Raw genomic sequence first — 21,066 nt, 5'->3', positions numbered from 1 at the left:
AAAGGGCTGCGCACGCAAAATACAAAATGCAAGTAAGGAACAATTTACAAAACAAATTAGCCTTAAAAGGCCCTGCAAAGGGCTCTGGCTTGTAGCGTCAGGGTAACAGGTCAGACGGTCAACAGTATTCATTGGCTGGCTTCCACTAATGCCAATCTCTCACCTGTGCCCATCTCTTTAGGACTGATTATGCACAAGGGGCACGCTTATGCGCAGTTTCAAGGTCGCAGGCCTTTCTGATAAACAAACACCACAGAAACGCTGCAAAAACCTACATAAGCCAGCTGCGAGCCTCGGAGATGATTCTGAAAAAGAAATGTTGGCACCTACACACACACATAACTCATGCTGAAAATGAGACTCTGCATAAAATGAGGAAGCGGTCCGTGCCCTGGGGTCCTAAAGATAAGAAAGAACTATTGAATGGCCATTGATTTAGTGGCGAATTCACTGTAAAATATAATGAGGGTCAGACCGTGCGGCCCACTTCATTTTTGAGCAGTTACGTGATCGTAATGCTCATCTCAAAAATAGTGAGCTAAAGGCCAAACAGGAAATGCTAATGTAAGGAAAAAATAGAAGTGATTTCATTATCTATACCTCATCGTCAAAGGTCAACGCAGCCATTGGATGCCAACGATGTTAGCAAGTAAAGCAAAAAGTGACCAAGAGTCAAGCGCCAGTATGTCAACGGCTAGCAGCAGATTCACCCTTGATGAAAAAGCATCAGCTACGAATGGAGATCAATAACGCAAACATCCAATGCTCGATTGAGCTGAGACGTTGCTCACTCAGAAATAAATGGTGCATTAGAGGATTGAGTAAGTCTGAAACTTAACATCAAGTAATGCTCTAAACTGAATTATGCGAAGATTGTGACACCAGCACAGGATGGGACAGAGGGGAAAGGTGCTTCACTAAGAGCGGTGGTGGTGGTGGTGGTGGTATATATAAGAGTGCATTCAGCTTCTGCCAAAGTGCCAACGATGACTCGGGTCTGATGACACTGCGTCCTGTCACACCGTCTCACTATTCAGTGACTATCTTGCTTTGTCACAATCTCCACGCTGTTTGCTGAACACAGTGAGTAACCAGAAAAGTACAAAGACATTTACACTGTAACACAATCCATCACAACAGTCGCAGTAAAATCTCTTTTTAAACTTTTTACATTATAATTTGTGCTGTAGACTGTGGTGTGCATTATAATTCCTCTATATATGTAAACAATGTGGATAAACTAGTCTAAAGTCTAAAAAAAAAAGGAAACGTTTGAAAATGGTAATATTTATTCCTGGACTGATGGATTCAGCTGCATCGTCATCTCTTCATCTCAGCTGGAAAACCTGTCAGCACCTATAACCTCAGTAGGATGTGTAACGTGTAATGTAAATAGCCACAGTGCATCCACCCTGTCAAATATAATCTCTGTTAACTTCACTATGGGCAATAAAGGCATTGTGGAAGTTGAGCCAATGCCATATAAGCTAGGGCAGGGGTGGCCAACCAGTCAGAGACCAAGAGCCACAAAAATTACCGTGGTAGTACAAAGAGCCACATCATAAACATGTGCTTACAAACGCACTCCCTCTCTCACACAAACACAAAATGACATAAAATCAAAATCCATACATTTCCAATTTTCAAAGCCAGATTTATTTATCTCACACACAAATGAATAACCATGAATAGAGATACACACAAACACAGTCTCTCCCTCTCATACTGTCTTTCTCCTTCCCCCCTCCACACCCACAGTCTCTCCCTCTCCCACTCTCTCCACACACATCCACAGTCTCTCCAGATTAGTGTTGTCACAGTACCAAAATTGGGACCCACGGCACGATACCAGTGAAAGTATCACGGTTCTGAGTAGTATCACGATACCACAGCAAAAATGAGGCAGATGTGCCTTTTGTCATTTATAAAAAGATAAATCACTTTTCTATAATACATCAATGATATTTCAATGGAATAAATTACTTATTGACTTATTCATACTTCAAAAACAGCATCAGTCAGTGATGAACATAGTGGGGATCAAAATAAATAAAGTAAGAATCAACCAGCCACCCTCCTCCCCTGACAAGTCCCTTCATAAGTAAAGAACAGTCCCTAAAGTGCGGTGAGGTTTGTGGACCGTTACCTGCCACAAAGAGTAATGTGAACGGCTCGTTTCTCCTCTGACACGTCACATACCTGTGTGCCGCCACAGCTCGGCTGTTCAGGTTATCTTGCGCCGCGGAGCACTTTGGCTGTTATTGGCCAGTGCATGGACACTCACCCTCCTTTGATTGGACTTTGAACTTATCCCACAGTAGTGGCACCATGTCATGTAGCCTACTGTGGTGTTAAAGTAGCAGCCTGCTGCGGTCTACCGTTGGTACCAGTATACCGTGCAACACTACTCCACACACATCCACACACAGTCTCTCCCTCTGTCATACTCTCTCCACACACACAAAGACACCCATTTCTTCCCTGACAATTTTTGTTGCACGATATCGCCACCGCGCTGCAGTCCTGCATTCCTCCCGAACTCCACACCCTCTCACCAGCCCGTGCGCACTCCTCTCTCTCACTCGCTCCACTTAAGCCTGTTACATTTCTTAAAAGGCCATACGCACTCATAACAATAAATTGATTTTTTTATGACGGAAGAGCCTCACGCCGATGGTTTTAATTAATGGATCGAAGCGTCGCACACTGATAGGCAAAGAGCCGCATGCGGCTCGCGAGCCGCGGGTTGGCCACCCCTGAGCTAGGGCTTCAACTAACAGTTGTTTTCATTATTAATTAACCTGCAGCTTGTTTTATTGATTAATCCATTATTTGTTTAGTCTATGAAAAGTCTAACAACAGTGATATATGCTCAGAAAAGCAATTCCATTGGAGGTGGGGGCACAAATTATTCTTGAAAGACTGTCTCGAGGCAGAAAAGTTAATAATCATAAATTTAAAACTCCACTTTTAATATTATGATCCCCTACAACACTTTTGCAATACAGGGCTGTGCATCCCTCACAACTAAACCAATTAAAGTGGGAAAGTTAACTGAGGAAAACACATGCATCCTGTTTACGCTCTTAGCTCTGCTAATTCCTGAGTTGTGGTGAGAAAGGCTGAGTGTGAGCAACCGCAAATGGATACAATCCGTCCAGCACCCCCTGGTTTAAAAGCTGGCACATGGAAGCATTCTTGTTTCTATTAAGTTAAAGGGAAAAGAGACCTGAGCAAAAGTTCAAAGTCTTTTATTGTCAAATGTACAACGATTACAAGAGCAGTCACTGCCATTGAAAAACTTTGGTCTCAGACTCCCTCCAGGTATGAAATTTAGATACGTATAAGAAAGAGAAATAAAGAATAATATCAATAAAATCACACAAGTACAGAAAATGTCCGAAAATAACTGTATTTTGGGAAATGGAATGTAAAGAGCTTCAGCACATACTAGGATATGAGGTTCCTAACAGTTGTTTGGTGCTTTTATCCATGTAAATTTTGGGGGGAAAATGTTATTGCTAGTGATAGATATTTGATCGAAATATAGCTAGTAGCAAGTAAGAAAGCTATCACTAGGAACACCATCAATGAAGGACCAGTGGCTAACAATTGTGGAAGAAATCTTTTTAGTTAAGTAATTGACACATACTGAGACTAGAAGAAGCACAACTAGAATGAAAATGGGAAATATTGACTCTATACAAGACTCAAAAAGACTGGAATACTAATCAATTGATCACTAATCCATAAGGCTATAAAAATGTGTATTCACCCAAACAGTTTTTGTTTCATTAGCTCTCATTATTTTTCAGTTATTTAATTATTTTCTTATGCTCTTGTAACTGACATGTCAACGTCACAAAAACTGATTTATTAAAGATTGAAGTGAAAAAGAGAATATTAGATATAAAGTAGTGCAAGTTAAAATAAGGGATAAAATATTACAAAGTATGAAAAAAAGATCAGTAGTGCAATGAATACACAGAATGTAAAATGTATATGCATAACGACAAATAAATATGTACATGCAGAAGTGCAAACAGTTTGGGAGGTAGACAGGTAAAGGGACAAAGTGACAGTGACCAAAGGGATAAGCTCGGAGGACAGAAATTCAACTGTCATGAAACACACTATTTGCAAACTAAACTAAAATATTTTGGGAACACAACCAGCATGAGAAATCATATTGCACGTTATGTAAACGTGCTCCATCATGATGCATCAATAATTGTTTTATATTTGCATCTTAGCACTGTGTATCACAACTGATGCGAATTTTGAGATTCCCACACATATCAACATATGTCTGGCATATTTGCTTTAAAAATTACTCCAACGATGTATCAATTATCAAAATAATAACCAAATGATTTGCTGTTCGTATAATTGATTTATCTAATAATTGTTTCTGCTCTAACAATCACACAATCAAATCCAAAGTATGTGACAGTGTGAGGGACAACCTGCTGTAATTCTTTCTTTTTTTTTTATTTAATAGGGACGATGCGATTGAACATATGTAGTTCTAATACAGAGAATGGGACTGATGTGTTGCACAGAGAGTTTATAGCTATTGCTAGTTTTCAACTCTTGTCCCTAGTTGGGTTTTTACATGTAGACCTAAAATGTTATTACAAAATATACAGTTTCATTATACAACCACAATACACTATCGGCATGGAAGGCACAATAAAATGCAACATTTTGTATATTGTGACAATACTGTTAGACTATTGGTGCTTTCAGAAAACATAGATAAGATTTATTATTATCATTATTATTATTATTGTTATTTAATATTAGACAATATTTTTATATTTCATGTATTTTTTATACATTTTTTTAATATATTTTTTGATAAACGGTCATCAGTTAAGTGGATATAATGACTAAGTGGGTAGACGCCATTAATACAACAGCTAGAACAGTCTGGTAATTTCAGAAAGTGACATCACTTTACTGTAATGCAGCCTTTAAAACCAGTAACAGACAACACTTATGGTATTACGATACCCACAATCTATCTACTCTCATATCAAAATATTGATGTAGCACTGATATATTGCACAGCCCTTCCCAACAACTGCTGTTATCTAAGTGCTTCTGTCTGTCAGGGCTGCTCCAGACAGCAAGTGTCTAATGCTTGCATCTTTAGTTGTTAAGTTCGGTGTCAAGGTTTAACTAAAGCGTGTCTCCAGCAGCATACATGTGTATCTCCAGACGAGGAGTATTTGGTGTCAAACAAGTTAAACTGACAAGCATCTCTAAGCAAACAGGCAAATAAAGATGCTACCAGGATGCGCAGAAGGGAAAAGGCCAGTGACAGCAGGTGGGACATCAGCACAGAGAGTGTTATTCACCCCGACATGAATAGATTTCGAGGTCAAATAAAATCGATGCGGTAACTTATTCTTACAAAAGTGCTGAAGCAAATTGAAATTTTAAAAAAAGCAAGCCCAAAAGAATACAGTGGGTTAAAGCTTGTCCGCTCATGTGTTTTTTTGCATCTCTGGCACAGGCGAGAAAAACACACAAGCTCCTTCAGTGCAGAATGCAGGAGCTGTGCCATTAAGCTTCAAAAAAATCCACTGAGAAAATCTACTTAAACACATTTAATGAGGTGTGAGGGAGCTGTGTGAAGAAGAGAGCGCACTGGGGACCTGTGCTTGTACTTCTTTATGTCCTGCACGTGTACTAATAACACTCGGCGCTACACTGAGAACGACAGATTCGTTGTTAAGTCTGTGTTCCCGTTTGACCTCAGTATCCATTTCGTGTAATTCTCTGCGCAGAATGAACCAAGCACAGTCTAATACCTCATTGAGTTGTGCCAAGTGCATGAGAAGAGTGGGCTGAAGAGTGTGGGTGGCTCAGTGCTTTATCATATTCAACTACTTAACAACATCTGCTTCAGATGCATCTTATCGCTCCTATCAGATTTTATGATGTTGCTCTCGGCTTAAGTGGATTCATCACAGGTCAACCTTATCTGCCTGTTAATGCAGTACATATTAGCAGCTTCTCCTCTCGCCAAACACAGCAGAAACCATGAGAGGGAAAGTCCCAGGAGAGGATCTATGACATGAGAGTAAATCTGGGCCTAAACATCGAATGATATCCTGAGAGTAATGGAATGAATAATGCCGGAGCAAGTGCCCAACCTCCAGTGAACCGTTGCAAGAAATGTTGATGACAACAGTAAAAACAGCCTAACCGCAACATAAAGTTGCTATTATGACAGGCTGAATAGAGCTGAGTGATAAATGTTTGAACGCGAGGGGAAAGATGCGCGCGTTGAGTCAATGCCGTTAGTCACTGCGGTACTCTATCTGGCACTCGCCCCTCTTTCACTCGCTCTTTCTTGTCAGCCCACTTGCCTGTCCTCTTCCAGCATGCTCACTCTGTCTCACTAATTGTAACTCTCTCAGTTTTGATTACACATCCGAGCGCTCATTGCCGGGGCTGCGGAGAATTTACAGAGGCTACATTATCATTTGAAGAAAATATAGACACATTAACATCAAAACAGAATTTGAAAAGTTTGTCACTTCAATGACTTTAAGAAGTATTCACCTCGTTGTTTTGTTTCCAGCTGCAACAAACAAGCTCTTAATAAAGCCATTTCACAAGTGCTAATTTGTCTAATTTCAGCACAAAGATCCCGTGTTTGATATAAGTGTAACAGATACATCTTTACTTATTTATTTAGTATAATTTAAGCAGCTTACCTCATACAGTAAGACCATATTGTCTCTCGGGGTGCACACTTAATCAAAATATTAGCCAAATAGCAAAACCACCAAGCACAATATCAAATCTCGGAGCTGCAATTTTTTTGATAAGAGTAAAATGTGTCACAACACACCATCATAAATGAAGCATTGGGTGCTACAGAGGCCTACAAATTGTATTCCAGCTGTAAGGGTACATCCTTGTTTGGTGTAGACCCCTGCAAAAACCACTCATCATCATTTTTATGTTTTTTCAGTGAATATGAAATGTAGAAATTACCATTTCTACTGAAATATCTGTCAAATTAATCAAGATTTTTTTTTTGCAAATTGTGCAGTCCTAATTGTCTCATTAGAAAATAGTGTTTAACTTTTCATAACATTAATTATACTGCTTCTTAAGATTTGGATAAGACATTTTGATTTTCCAGCTCCAGACTTCCCTGTATTTATCTCAGAAACATCACTAACAGGTGGGTGTACATCATCATTAGTACCTTTTTTTTCTGGGTTGGTTGGCTACAGAGCGTATCCATATTTTGAGGCTGCCAAATCAAGAAAAAGCAGATCATAGTGAAGCTAGAACAGGTGTTACCTCCATCATGGATCCACCAACACTTGGCCTATGGCATAGTCTACAGAGTCCATATCAGAGGCTACTCTCTCCCCTGTCCGCTGTTTGCACAGTGATGAATGGCCCCCACAGAGTAATAATAGTCCAACTTGAACTGAGGGCTGATCCTAAGGAGCTGTTGTGGATAGGCAAAGGCTCATTGTTCTACTAGCATCCCCGCAGCTGTACAAGACACAGAGCGTACTGTACCATGGGCTGGTACTGGCCTACATTACACCGTGTCCCTCGACAATGGGGAGGAGGGGAAACTCATCCAGACCTCGTACTGGGAGCTGCTTCCTCAATCATTCAGTTGCCTCAAAAAGCCACAGACAGATACTGTGCTGACTGGTTTTGCAATGCCCATGGTCTGCTGACAACTTTTGTAATGTCTAACATCTAATTACTACGAACATTAAAGGGACAGTTCACCCAAAAATCAAAAAAAAAAAAATTTGTCTTACCTGTAGTGCTATTTATCAGTCTAGATTGTTTGGGTGTGAGTTGCTGAGAATAGAGATCGGCCGTAGAGATTTCTGCCTCTCAAATATAATGGAACTAGATGGGACTCGGCTTGTGATGCTTAATGCGGAATTTATACTTCTTCGTAACCTACGCCGTAGGGTGACATGCACCTCCCCAGAAATGTAACTACACGTTGCAGCAATGCAGACCTCCTATTTTTGTAAGCTGAAACCATTTCCCTCAGTGGAAAGAAAGCTTTCATTTACTTTAACTTCAGAGATAAGAAACAATAAAGCCCCCACAAACATAGCATTTTGTGTCTTGTGTGTAATTTACCCTTCTGGGATTTATACTTTGGTATTTATCCTGGCTTCAAATGAGTAGAGGACATCTCCGCTCATCAGTAGGGTAATTTATACAATGTAAAATGCCATAGGCTTGTGCTAATAACATTAGCATGTTATATTTGTTTGGAAAACGTGTTTAGTATAAGACAGTTATTTTGTCAGTCAATCTTGTGAGTTGTAATGGAGACGAATTATGTACCGTTACCTTTGTTAAATGTTGCTGTTGTCCCTGGTTTTATATGAGTAGAGGAAATGTCCACTAGCTGCTGGGCTAATTTATACAATGTAAAATGCCATAGGCTTGTGCTAATAACATTAGCATGTTGTATTTGAAGGGAAAATGTGTCCAGATAGTGACAAGTATTTGTCTGTGAATCTTGCGAGTTACAGTGAAGCTCATTTGTGTACTTGTGTTTGAAATTGTCTCTATTAAGCCATGTTTGATGTGTTTTCAATTTGTTTTGAATCAACTAAACTTTACAGCACTTCACAGAAACCACGCCGCCGACTGGTGTACCTGCAGAGTGACACAGACAACCCACCGCAGAAGTAAAAATGCTCACAACGTCGTAGGCGACATGCGTAGGGTCTGCTGCATGAGTATAAATCCCGATTAAAATGCAAAAAAAAATTTTGAACAACTCAACAGCAATGTGTCTTTACGAGATAATCCACAGACCTTGTTGTAAGCAGGTTCATTTAGAAACTACACCTGCCAATCATATCACCATGCAGAAGGAAGCATGCATCTCCTGCTAGCTCACCTAGCACCCCTGAGCTAGCTAATATTATAGCTCAGCCACCGCGGGTGCTATTTAATGGGTGGATGCACACTTCCTTCTGCACAGTGACACAGTGATTTCAGTTGGTGGGTGTAGTACAGTAGAAAGAAAACATGTAAATGTAAACATGAAAACAAGAAAACATGCTACATGAAATTGCTTAAAACAAGCTCTGTGGATTATCTTGGGTAACCGCGTCATGATTTCCAGAAAGAGACATTGCTGCTATTTCTTTTTGTTGTCACTTTAAGCACCACAAGCCGAGTGCCATCTACTTCTACTTCCAACACACATCAAAACAGTATAGATTGACAAATAGCACTACACATAAGAGGAAAAACATGTATTTTTGATATTTGGGTGAACTGTCCCTTCAAGTGACGAGATAACAGGCGGCCATGAGATGAAAGTTTGTGCACAATGTGAATACAAACTATCCAAATCATTGGCAGGAGACCTGTGAGCACTGTGGACACTCCACCTCAGCTGCTGTTTGATACCAGAGAAGATGATAAAGAAAAAAAGGAACAAAAAACAGCTCTAGATGTTACCACAGGAAACATGTAAGGAAGTCACACTCTGCTGACAGAGGTCTGTGGTTATTCATGTATCTGAGGCACGCTCTTCCTCAAAATAGAACCTTACAAAGACCAAATAGAAAACAAGAACGTAGCCTACACCTCACAAAACAAACCTTGGAACAAGTTTTCAGTAGTCGAGTTATATTTTAACTGGTTTATAGTCTTAAAAGCATTCATTTACTGAGGCTTTGGTTTTGCTCTGGAGATTATATGTTACTCCACCTTCTCCAGCTTGAACTTTGTCCCCATAGCTGCCATCCTCTAGACACGTTAGCTCAGTAAATCCTGGGGAGAATGACTAAAGTGAATAGGCTTGTTATGGAGAAACCCTCCACGCTTTGTGCTTTAAGACCGAGCGAAGTGAGCACATTTCAAGCAGTAGCCTAGTCACACTTTAATCTATAATTAAAGAGAATTTAAAGTAGTGAAGCCATAAATGGAGTATGGTTTTTCCAGCCAAGTGCACATATGCTCTAGGTTCTGTTTTTGTGTGCGTGTGTGCGACAAATCACCAGATTCAGCTACTTAGATGAAGGTGCCCGATCCAGCTGTTTTTTCTGTGTAGTGTACGGGTGGTAACTTAACTAAACTGCACAACACAGAGGCCCCGCCACATCTGGCAGAAAGCCATGCACTACCAACAAAAAGGCATTTACAGTATATCGTAATGCTGCTGACAAGCTTTAAAAAATCTCCATCTCAGCTACAGCCCTGACATTATCTTTAATAATGTACCGGGCTACACTGGATGTAATTGCTATTCAATTAATTATCCTTAGACATTGCATACAAGGGCAGCGGGTCTAATGACAAAAATCAATGTGGCTCCTTCCTTCTGCTGCTCAGAGGGCATGGTTGATTTGGGGTTGGGTTTTCTCACCGAGCGTTTCCTCCTACTGAACTGTGACCGCATTAAAAAAAGACTCATTTTTCTCCCTGTGACTGAGCTGCACCGCCTGCCGAGCTGGGAGTTTTGTGGTGGAGATAATCATTGTAGGCTGTTGCTTAGCCTAGGTGTTCATGTGAACGTGTGTGGGAGGGGGGCACGTTCATATGTGTCTTACATTGCTCGTTAAATCCTCACATGGACTTTGCTGTTCCTGTTCTCCGTGTCAGCGAGCACCCTATCATTTCAGGTGACAATTAAAAAAAAAAAGGGATGACGAAAACATCACAGATGCTGCCGTCTCTCCTCCTCCCTCCGTGCTCAGACACAGAGAGTGAGACATAGACACAGACCAAAAAAAAAAAAAACACATCCCCCCACACATCTCAGCATTCTCTTCACATCTCACTGCGAATGCTCTCTGGGTAATGCTAGAGCTGGAGCATGGCACAGAAAATCTCTGGATGAGCCTTTATACATATATGGATGACGAGGATGCATTTTGAGTGCCGCTAGCCTGGTGAGGACATGCGGGTCAGGAAAAGGAGGAGCGATGTGAGGAGAATTCAAAATAAATGAAGCGACCTGAATTATTTAGAGGTACAAACTGAGAATTGAACCTAGCTTTTAAAAGGAAGTGGAAAATTGCCACAAAAAGCCATCCGTGGTCCCCTTGTATCCAACCTGACCCGCCCACTCCGATGTGAACCACTACAAGAAACCTGAAAGAGGCTGTCCATTAGGTGGAGAAAGAGATGGAGAGGTGCAAAGAGGCTACAGGTCCACCCCCCTGGTTTCACTCGAGTTTCTTGGGTTTGAGTCACGCAGAGCTTTCCGTTCTCCCCCACTATATTTCATCAGCCCGCTATCCCACAGCCGGGCCGTTTATTCCTTCACACTGCCTCCCTCCCCACACTAAATATATTTATTATCCTGCTGTGTGTTGCAGATGAGCTCCTTTGGCTGGGTTTCCATTACTGGGCAGAGTGTAGGAGACCAGATGGAGGGAGGAAGGAAGAGAAAGAAATCAGAGTAAGCAATTCTGTTCGCAAGCCAATTCACGGCGCAAGACTAATGGCGGCAAAACTGAGCACGGCTCTAATCAATACGCATCTCTTCTAATCAAACAGAGCAGATAAATCAAATGGTCCTACATGCCTTGAATGGACTGTGGCCTTGGGATGGCACTCTTAACCTAACTGCTCACCCAGGAGTGACGACTCTGTTCGAGGACTCTTGTATCTCACTGGTTAATAAAAAAGCCTTTAATACGTTTCCAACAGGTGCTACGAGCTGACGTGAGCATATAAAAACACCACTGACCAGAATGCAATATAAAAAAATCAATTTGGAGCATCCTGAAGCACTGCACAAACCCCGATACAGTAACTAAAACAGCATCAGGTGCATCTGACATTGCAAAGTGCTTATAATGCTTGAAATTAGACTCATTGCCCCAACAGCTGCAGGTCAGATGGAAGTAATGTATTGTACAGCAGCAGGTACAAAAACATCCTCTTTTTACTGCTGAACAAAACATTAGCTTCCCCTGGGAGGAGTGATACCAGATAAAGTCGCTGAAAAAAACATTCAACCTTGTGTGTTTACGTTAGCACAAAATCCCCTTAATGTGCAGGTGTGTGTGTGGTCTGAGTGTGTGGACATTTTTCTGCACTTAAGTTCGTGCACGCGTGCAGGTTTGTGTGTAAATCACAAACCTGCGATTGACCTAAGAAACAGGTTTACAGAGCCCTGGGGCTTCCAGAGGCATTTTACATGCAATCCTTCAAACCCCTCACAAATAACAGCATCTCCTGCCAGGTAAGGGTCTGTTTACTAGTGCTTGGGTCACAGTGAAGTACACACAGATCTGAAGACTTGCTGGACTCAGTGCTTCAGCCTGCAGCAGGATGGATAGACTGAAGAGAGCTGGAGAGGAGGGCAGAGGGGTGAAGGGGAAGCCCTACTGAGAGAGGGAAGGACCTGAGTGGTGCTGCTCCCTGAGACTCCACTACACAGGATATAAAACACAACTAAATTTACATGATGGAAAGTTACATGATGAAACCCTCTCCTCCTCCTCTGGATAAGATCCCCCCCTTTAAAAGGTGTCCTTTAAAGCTACATCAGGCCACAAGAAAGAGAATGACTCCCATAGCATTAAAGGTGGCTGTTCTGTTGTGAAAATAAACTGTGTAAATGTCATGTCATCACTTGAGTGTTTATGAACAAAACCCTGAACCACAGGGGAAAAGATGTAGGCCAGACTCTCTTAACCATCCTTTGGTTAGGGTACATTTCAAATTGTATTTTAACACAGTACTGAGACAAAAGACATTACGATATTGAGGCGTTCTACAGCTTGTGCCCCAAGAGGCTGACTGAAACTGCAATGCTACGTCTAAGTGTATGGTGCTAAATTAAAACAGACTGTGCAACACCTTATGCTTCATACAGGAAATGTAAATTAGAAATGTGAAACAGTCCAGTTAACTGTATATTTCTTTAACTTATCAGTCATATAAGGGTTTCATTATTATTTCCTAGGGCTGATTGCGTTCATCGTCAATTAATCTGCCAATTATTTTCTCAGTTTAAAGTGTCTAAAAATAAAGTCAGTTTACTATCATGTAAGATGAAAAAAAAAGCAGTAAATCCCCACAGTCGTGAAGCTGGAAGTAAATAATGTTTAGCATCTTTTCCTTCAAAAGTACAGTGATTAACTGATACTAAAATCTAAAGGCAGAATCAGTAGGAATTGGACGCATGCTTATGATCTGGCACCTTGTCCACCATGTTTTAATTAGCCCTGCTCGGACCTGGCATTAACATGCGTCTTGGATGATCCAATCAGAAGTGTACAGCTCTGTGTCTGTCAGCTCACACCTGGCATTAGAATGCATCTCCACATGCATCTTGAGTGACCTACTTGTGATCGAAATCTCACTCCCCCGCTTTATATGCAAATAAAATGTATATCATTTCTGTTTCCACAGACCAAATGAGTGGCTGCTGGAAGCATATGTTGCCTAGTTGCAATATGAAGCTTCTAGTTTCCATTACACTGACTCTTTGACCCAAATGGAAATCAGACAGCGTGTTTCGTGTGTAGTCCATTCAGTGAAAACCCATTTTGCCTGCTTGTTGTGGCCTGTTAATGCACTTTAATGAGTACAAAATGTGTGCATGCTTCCGCTTACACAGAGAATGTCAGTTGAGTAGGTGGTCCTTCAGTGTGGCCTAGGACGCATTTGAATACGCACTGCTAAAAGAGTGTAGCATTATGCAGCCCTGTCCAGCTCTGAATGTGGTCTGAGTGATCGGGTCTCAATGCGTCCACCACAGTGTGTCTTGGGTGCAGTCACACCTTTATATTAAGTTGTTAACTTGTCATCAGCTCACCAAGGACACATGTTAATACCAGGTCTGAACAGGGCCACAGAGTCCTGCTGTCACACCCTCACACTGAACACTGTTATTAACCGAAGGCTACACACCACTGCCCAAAGGTTGACACGCAGAAATGTCCCAAACAGCACAATGAAAAGTGCAGGGTCTCTGCAGATACAGATATCGCCACACACTCTGATTAGAGGGAGTCTAAACATAATTTTTTAGGCAAACCCTACTGATTCTGCCTTATGTTAGGCGATTAAATGACTGATTGTTTCAGCACTAAATTCTATTATTGTATAATCCAAACTCAGAGTAATTCTGTTCGTGATAACGCGACCACTTCCTGCCTTTGTGCACAGGGTAAGAACACCAGTCGAGCTTCAGTGTACTTTATTACTGAGCAGAGGGAGTATTTGCTACAGCACTACATTAGAGTCAAAACATGAAGCTGGAACTTCACACGTGTGATTTCAACCAAGCTAGAGAGTAGGAGGAGGCCTTCTGGTTACCATGGTGCAAAAAGAAGATACTGAGGTGCTGCCTGGGTGACGGTGTTTTCATGTGTCGGAGCCGTTCTCCATGCAGTCAAGGCAGGGGCTCCCACAATGAATACTATCACATTTCCGCCAGGCTCCACCTCTCACAGATCATACTGCTGCCTTCAAGGGCTTGAGCGAACATCAAAGGCGACTGTGTGATTTTGCATTCCTGTCAGAGCATTACAACCTCTGGAGCTTCCCCCTTGATGAAAAGCCCAGCCCCACTCGCTCCCACAGCCATCTTTAATGATTTTCCAAAGACACACTCAGGGTTTAGTGGCACAGTGCATCATAGTGGGAGAGTCAAGTGAGACACATGGAGCCTCCTCAGCGCCTTTTGGTAGGAGCAATCACACTTTCCCCCCCTCCTCTCCCTCTTCATGATGCACATGTACCCCCCGTGGGCAAGGGGAGGGTGGTGTGAATCAGGAGGCAGAGAGCCAGAGCCTCAGATAACGGCAGTGTGTGCATCAATGACAGTGTGGCTGGCTGCCCCGCACAAAATATTATTTACAGCTCACACTGGAGAGAAATTACAGCAGCAATCCTCTCCAGAAGGAGGAAAATCAGCTGACCTGGCAACACTTAGAGAGAGGCCAGAACGAGGGTCAGGCACTATAATTATTATATTGCTTCCCCTTATTCGCTGTCGGTATCTATACTGCTCACATAGCCTGTGGGGGATTCAACCCACTGGTGACAACAGGTTACTGGTGCATAAGAGGATGATAAAGAGGCAGTAAAGGCAGTTTAGCATTTATAAACCTGGCCTTGCGGATAGTTACTCCACTTTCAACTAGCCCACTCATGGCTGATTAATGTATGAGAAGGGCCATGAAACCAATGGATGAACTTTAAAAGGGTAAGCATTAAATTGACCAATCGTGAAATATGATGTCAAAGCAGTTCACGCTGGCAAAATACCAACTTCTTCTATTGAACAAATCCAGCGGCTGGATGCAAAGCAACATTAGAGCGTAGAGGGACTGTAGTGCATTTAGAGAGAGAACCATCATGCATCCAAAGGAGGCATGGATGAATTATTTAATGGACCTCTTGGGCACAGGCCCAGGGGCCCAAAGTGTCAGGGGCTCCACCTGCAACATGTCACTAAAATTAACACGAATCGACCAGGAAGTGACTCAAAATGGCCGTAAAGAGATGCAAAGAAGCTACAAGGGGACACATAACGACTACAAAGAGACACAAAGCAACCAAAAGGGATAAAAATATACCCAAAAGAGGCACAAAATGACTACAAACAGATACAAAGGAACTGCAAAGAGACACAACATTTAGAAAATGACACAGAACTCCTATTAAGAGAAACAAAACGACCAAAAAAGACACAAATATACCACTAATAGACACACAATGACACTAATGATGACAAAGAATCCCAAAACAACTACAAGGACACACAAAATTACCACAAAGAGACACAAAACCACAAAAGAGATACAAATATACCCCAAAGAGGCACAAAATGACTACAAACAGATGCAAAGACACAACAAAGAGACACATAGTGACCACAAAGAGACACAAAATAACCAAAAGAGACACAAGATGACTACAAACATATGTGAAGGAACAGCTGAGAGACACAAAACAATTAGAAAATGACACAGAACACCTACAAAGAGAAACAAAACCAAAAAAAAGATGCAAATATAGCACTAGTAGACACAAAATGACACAAACGATAGCAAAGTAACATTAAACAAGTAAAGGACGCACAAGATTACCACAGAGACACAAAATGACTATAAAGAGACACAGAATGACTACAAACAGATGCAAAAGGAACTGCAAACAGACACATAACAATTAGAAAATGACACAAAACTACCACAAAGAAACAAAACGCCCAAAAAAAGGCACTAATATACCACTAATAGACACAAAATGACTTTAAAGAGACACAAAATGACTACAAACAGATGCAAAGGAACTGCAAAGAGAAACAAAACGACCAAAAAAGACACAAATATACCACTAATAGACACAAAATGACACTAATGATAACAAAGAAACACAAAACAACCACAAGGATGAACAAAAATACAACAAAGAGAGACAAAATGACTACAAACAGGTGCAACGGAACTGCAAAGAGACACAAAACGATAAGAAAATGACACAAATCCACTAAAAAAAAGGAAACAAAACGACCAAAAGAAGACACAAATATACCACTAATAGACACAAAATGACACAAGCGATAACAAAGAATCACAAAACAACCACAAGGACGCACAAAATGACTTTAAAGAGACGCAAAATGACAACAAATAGATGCAAAGGAACTGCAAAGAGACACAAAACGATTAGAAAATGACACACAACCACTAGAAAAAGAAACAAAACGATCAAATAAAGACACAAACATATAATTAATAGACACAAAATGACAATAATGATGACAAAGAAACACAAAACAACCACGAGGACGCACAAAATTGAGGCATGAGACACAAAACCACAAAAAGATGCTGACAACTACAAAGAGACGCAACATCACAACAACAAAAAGAGGCAAGACCAGCAAAAAGCCTGTGTGTCTTGCTCCTGTAGGAGAGGCAGTGGGGCCTTTTGCATGTCTGTGTCCGGGGGCTCAGTGTCTCATGACCCACCCATGAAAGACGGACTGAATATTGATTATTATCAGTATCTGAACAGTGGTCTAAATCCAAAGATATACTAAAAAAGAAAAGACTAGAAAGCAGCAGATGCTCAAATTAAAGAGGCAAGACTTGGTCAAACAGTTAAACTGATTATCAAATTTGCTGCAGATTGATTTTCTGTCATCCATTAATCCATTAGTCAGCTAATTGTTTCCTCTGATGCTGGGCAGAGACGTATCTTTTGATGCAGGTCTTTGTGCCTTTAAATAGAGTGCCTTATTTTTAGCTTTTTGGGACCCCAGAGGAAAAGCAGCCCAGCTCTCTGGAGGCAGGTAGATGCTCTCCTAATAGAGCTTTAAGGCTGCTTTACATAAACAGGGGAGGCTCACTGTACATTTGGTGACAGGGTTTGTGAGAATGTGAGTGATGTGAGACAACAATCAAAGTGTGTGACCTCAGAGTGTAGTTTAATGACTCTGGGTGTAGCTAACACCAACTTGCATCTGTCGTGACTTCCTGGCTGGAGGAGAACTTACCTAGCAGTTAGCTAACAAGAGCAATGAAGTGGGACAGCAGCTGTTCCCAGTCAGGGTGAAGTAACAGTTTGTTGTGATCTTCTCTTGGATTTCCAGAGAAAACGTCGGAAGGAAATGGGTGGGAATGCCAGCTTACATTCTTTAAGGGCAGAATCACTGCAGTTAAAACGCTAGCAGGAGCAGCAGGATGTCATAAGCTAACAATGTGTGTCTGTGGTGTGTGTGTGTGTGGTGATGCCAGGGCGCACATACCAGTCGGTTCAATCTTCTCCGTAGCATCTTCTCCGGTTTATCTTCTTTGATTTGGGAACACCGATGAACTCTTCTGGTTCAACAGACGCCTCCGGGCTCTGCTTCAGCTTCTCCGGGGAATAACTTTACATGTATGTTAGTTAACCTGCTAGCTCCTTTAGCTATCTATTCTCTACTCTAACGTTAGTTCTAGCTATATGAAATGCCGCAGCGACGCTACATCGTTTCCATTTTGTTTGATTTCGGTATCTTCGCACCATTCGCATTCTCTCCGCCTGGATATTTTCCGCGTTGCGGTGTACTAGTCGCGCTTCCCTTCGCTGAAGGCTGAAACAGTCCCTGACATGTCGCTCTGTGCCCTGTTGCTGAGACTCGTGCGAATCATTTGTGGCTCCCGAGTCCGCCTCGCCGGTGACTCGCAAACTGCCGGAGACACGCTGGAAACTAACTTCTCGTTTCGATATCCCCCGAGCACAGGTCGCCTCACCTCGCTGTCAAACAATTTTCACTCCAGCAACCCAGCAGCAGCAACCCACAAACGTTCCCACGTTCTCAAGCTCCACCCGGGGAAGGTGCGGTGAGTTTCGCTCGCAGGGAACCATGGGTAATGTGGTCCAACTGCGAACTACAAGCTTTCCCTTTTTCCTGTATGCTCCGTAGATTGATTGATGGGTTTTTTAAATCAGTTTTTAACAGTAATAATACAAAATAAAACACAGACATTTTTACAAAACATTTATTCATGTATTTAATATTTTTATTTATTTTTTTTACACAACTTTATTAAACAACACACTAATAAATAATAGATAACGTAAGAATGGAGATTAGAAAAACAAAAATAAAACAGAACAAAACAAAAAAAGGGGTTTCATCAAATATTTTTGTAATATTCTAAAAATGTATTACTTTTTTGTTGTCCATAAGACCAAAGCAGTTCAACATTGAGTTAAATTCCATAACAAAAAAAAAAACATGGAAAGAGAGTTTAGAGAGTTTTTTAACAACTTTATTCAACAACACAATGTATAAAAAACGTCAGGTATAAAACGAACACAACAATACATTAAAGCTGAAACAAACTGCAATGAAAGATGAACACATAAAATAAGAATGGGGATTAGGAAAAAAAAGGCAGTTCATTTCACATCAGGGGTTTCATCAAATATTTGTTTGTAATATTCAAAAAAGGTGTTACTTTTTGTTGCTCATAAGACCAAAGCAGTTCAACACTGAGTTAAATTCATTTTTTTAAATGGAAAGAGAGTTGTGAACCAAGGAGCTTCTGTTTATGAATAAAACATTTTCCTAATAAAATAAAGAAGTTAACAACATAGTTAAAAAATGTGTTGCTCATATCATCATAGTAACTCTAAGAAAAATTTTAGAAGTGACATGTTTTCTTACAATTTCCCTTTAAAGTTAAGAGGTCCTTGTAAAGATATAAGTTATTCACAGAGCATCTTAGACCTTAAAGAGCTCTAAGGTGAAAACTGTTAGGAGCAGGGGGGAGGACTTTTTGGAGGCTCAAGAGTCTCTTAAGCAGAGGAAAAAATGATGGAAACACAAAGAGGTCAGAGAAATATTCTCCAAACACTGACAGTGAGTAAATGCTACAGATTAGATCGTGCAGGGATAATATGTGGTTGATGTCATAAAGGATACGCACACATTTCCCACCTAACATTATAAAACCGAACATAAAATGAATAATGAATAAAACACTACTGTATCTGGAAAGCTGGAAAAATGCAGCAGTGCAGCAGTGATGACTTTACTCAGTCTCAACCTTCCATCAACAGAGTGATCACACTCACAATGACAACACTTTCATAGTCAGCAGTTCATTTCATTTCCACTGGGTGTCCACACCTTGCAGGCTCACAAAAGGGCATGTCTGTGACAACCAATCACATCTGTTATTAGAATGCATTATACCTAGCAACAGGGTCGCCCACACCTCCTCACCAAGGTAAAAGTTTCTGTCCCTTCCTTGTTCAGATATCTCTGAGAACATTCCTAAATCACTGCTCAGACTGTTTCTGAATACAGCCCCAGTTCATAATGTGTCCACGATTGACTGATTGATTTTTATTTGTGTCATGCACAGTTACATGTGCCCAACCCTCATGGGATTACAAGACACTATTACAATGATGTTGCAGTAACAATCAAAAATACATGTTATTGTGCTGCTCAGTCCAGAAACAGAATACTCGCCTTCTGTCCCCGGCCTGGCAAAGACATTCAGCCACAATAAAAAGGTTCTCTTTCTGAAACAAATTTTTCATGATCATCCAACAAAAAGAAATCAAGATAGATAGAGGTTGTCTTACTGAAAAGTATGATCCTTATGTCCTTACATACAGGACAGTAAAACAAGAAGTGAACCTCATTCTCAGCTTCACCTAAATCACACAGCAAACAAATTATGTCCTCCTCCGGGGTGGCGTTAAACTATGGGTGTCAAACATACAGCCCAGGGGCCAGAACTGGCCCACCTATGGCGAAATTTACACTTCTGCATTGAATCGACACTGTAGCCTGACGTGCACCTCCCAAGAAATGTAACTACACATCACAGCGACGCAGACAGAGATACTGGATGAAGGAAGATACCCAACTGTAGGCTTATCCAATGTTAAGAAAACGGTTACTCTTCCTGTCTCCTAAGTGGGCGTGGTTAGCTCTCCCTCCAATCAGAGCCTGTTCTCCCTCAACCCCCCCCCCCTCCCCGCCACCATGTTGCACAGAGGCTCTGTGGATGTCTGTGTATGCGGATCGAGAAGCAGGTGGAATGAAAATACATTCTTCCTATTATTGCAGCCTATTGTTGCGCAAATCTTGGGCATTTTTTATTTATTACTAGCAGTAAATAACTGTTTGTAAGCTAACTGTGATTTTACCACCTGTTTATCAAGATCACGAGATCTCGTGAGAACTTGTTTTCTGAGATGGACAGGGCTCAAATAAAGTTAACTTTCTCTTGATCTGTGCGGATGAAAAATGCAGCTTTAGTGTCAGAATGTTGGTAAGATGTGTGGCTTGTGGAAAATGAAACCAATATTTACTTTAGTGACTACAGGGCTAAAGAATTGACCATAAATTGTGATCACATTCATTTTCCTCATTGACGTCACTGAATCAGGAAGTGAGCTGAGTTGGGTATCTCGCTTCATCCAATATCTCTGACGCAGACCTCCTGGCTATTACTGTAAGCTGAAACCATTTCCCTCAGTGGAAATGAAGCTTTTATTTACTTTAATTTCACAGATAAGAAACAATAAATTGTGAAGACAGTAAAGCCT

The 21,066-nt window shown here is 41.1% G+C and overlaps 1 protein-coding gene across 8 annotated transcripts in view; it reads right to left on the bottom strand.

Moving 5' to 3' along the window:
* Positions 1-18,320, bottom strand: part of atp11c (ATPase phospholipid transporting 11C (ATP11C blood group)) — a 59,649-nt gene extending 41,329 nt beyond the window's left edge. For all 8 annotated transcript variants that reach the window (XM_078169410.1, XM_078169407.1, XM_078169409.1 and 5 more), the window contains exon 1: positions 17,759-18,320. In XM_078169410.1, coding sequence (XP_078025536.1) covers positions 17,759-17,785 — 27 coding nt within the window. In that variant the 5' untranslated portion in view covers positions 17,786-18,320. The remainder of the gene's footprint in view (positions 1-17,758) is intronic.
* Between the last annotated feature and the right edge of the window lie 2,746 nt (positions 18,321-21,066).

Source organism: Epinephelus lanceolatus, chromosome 7 (assembly GCF_041903045.1).
Source record: "Epinephelus lanceolatus isolate andai-2023 chromosome 7, ASM4190304v1, whole genome shotgun sequence".
Classification (NCBI taxonomy): domain Eukaryota; kingdom Metazoa; phylum Chordata; class Actinopteri; order Perciformes; family Serranidae; genus Epinephelus; species Epinephelus lanceolatus.
This window is presented reverse-complemented; position numbering and strand designations above follow the sequence as displayed.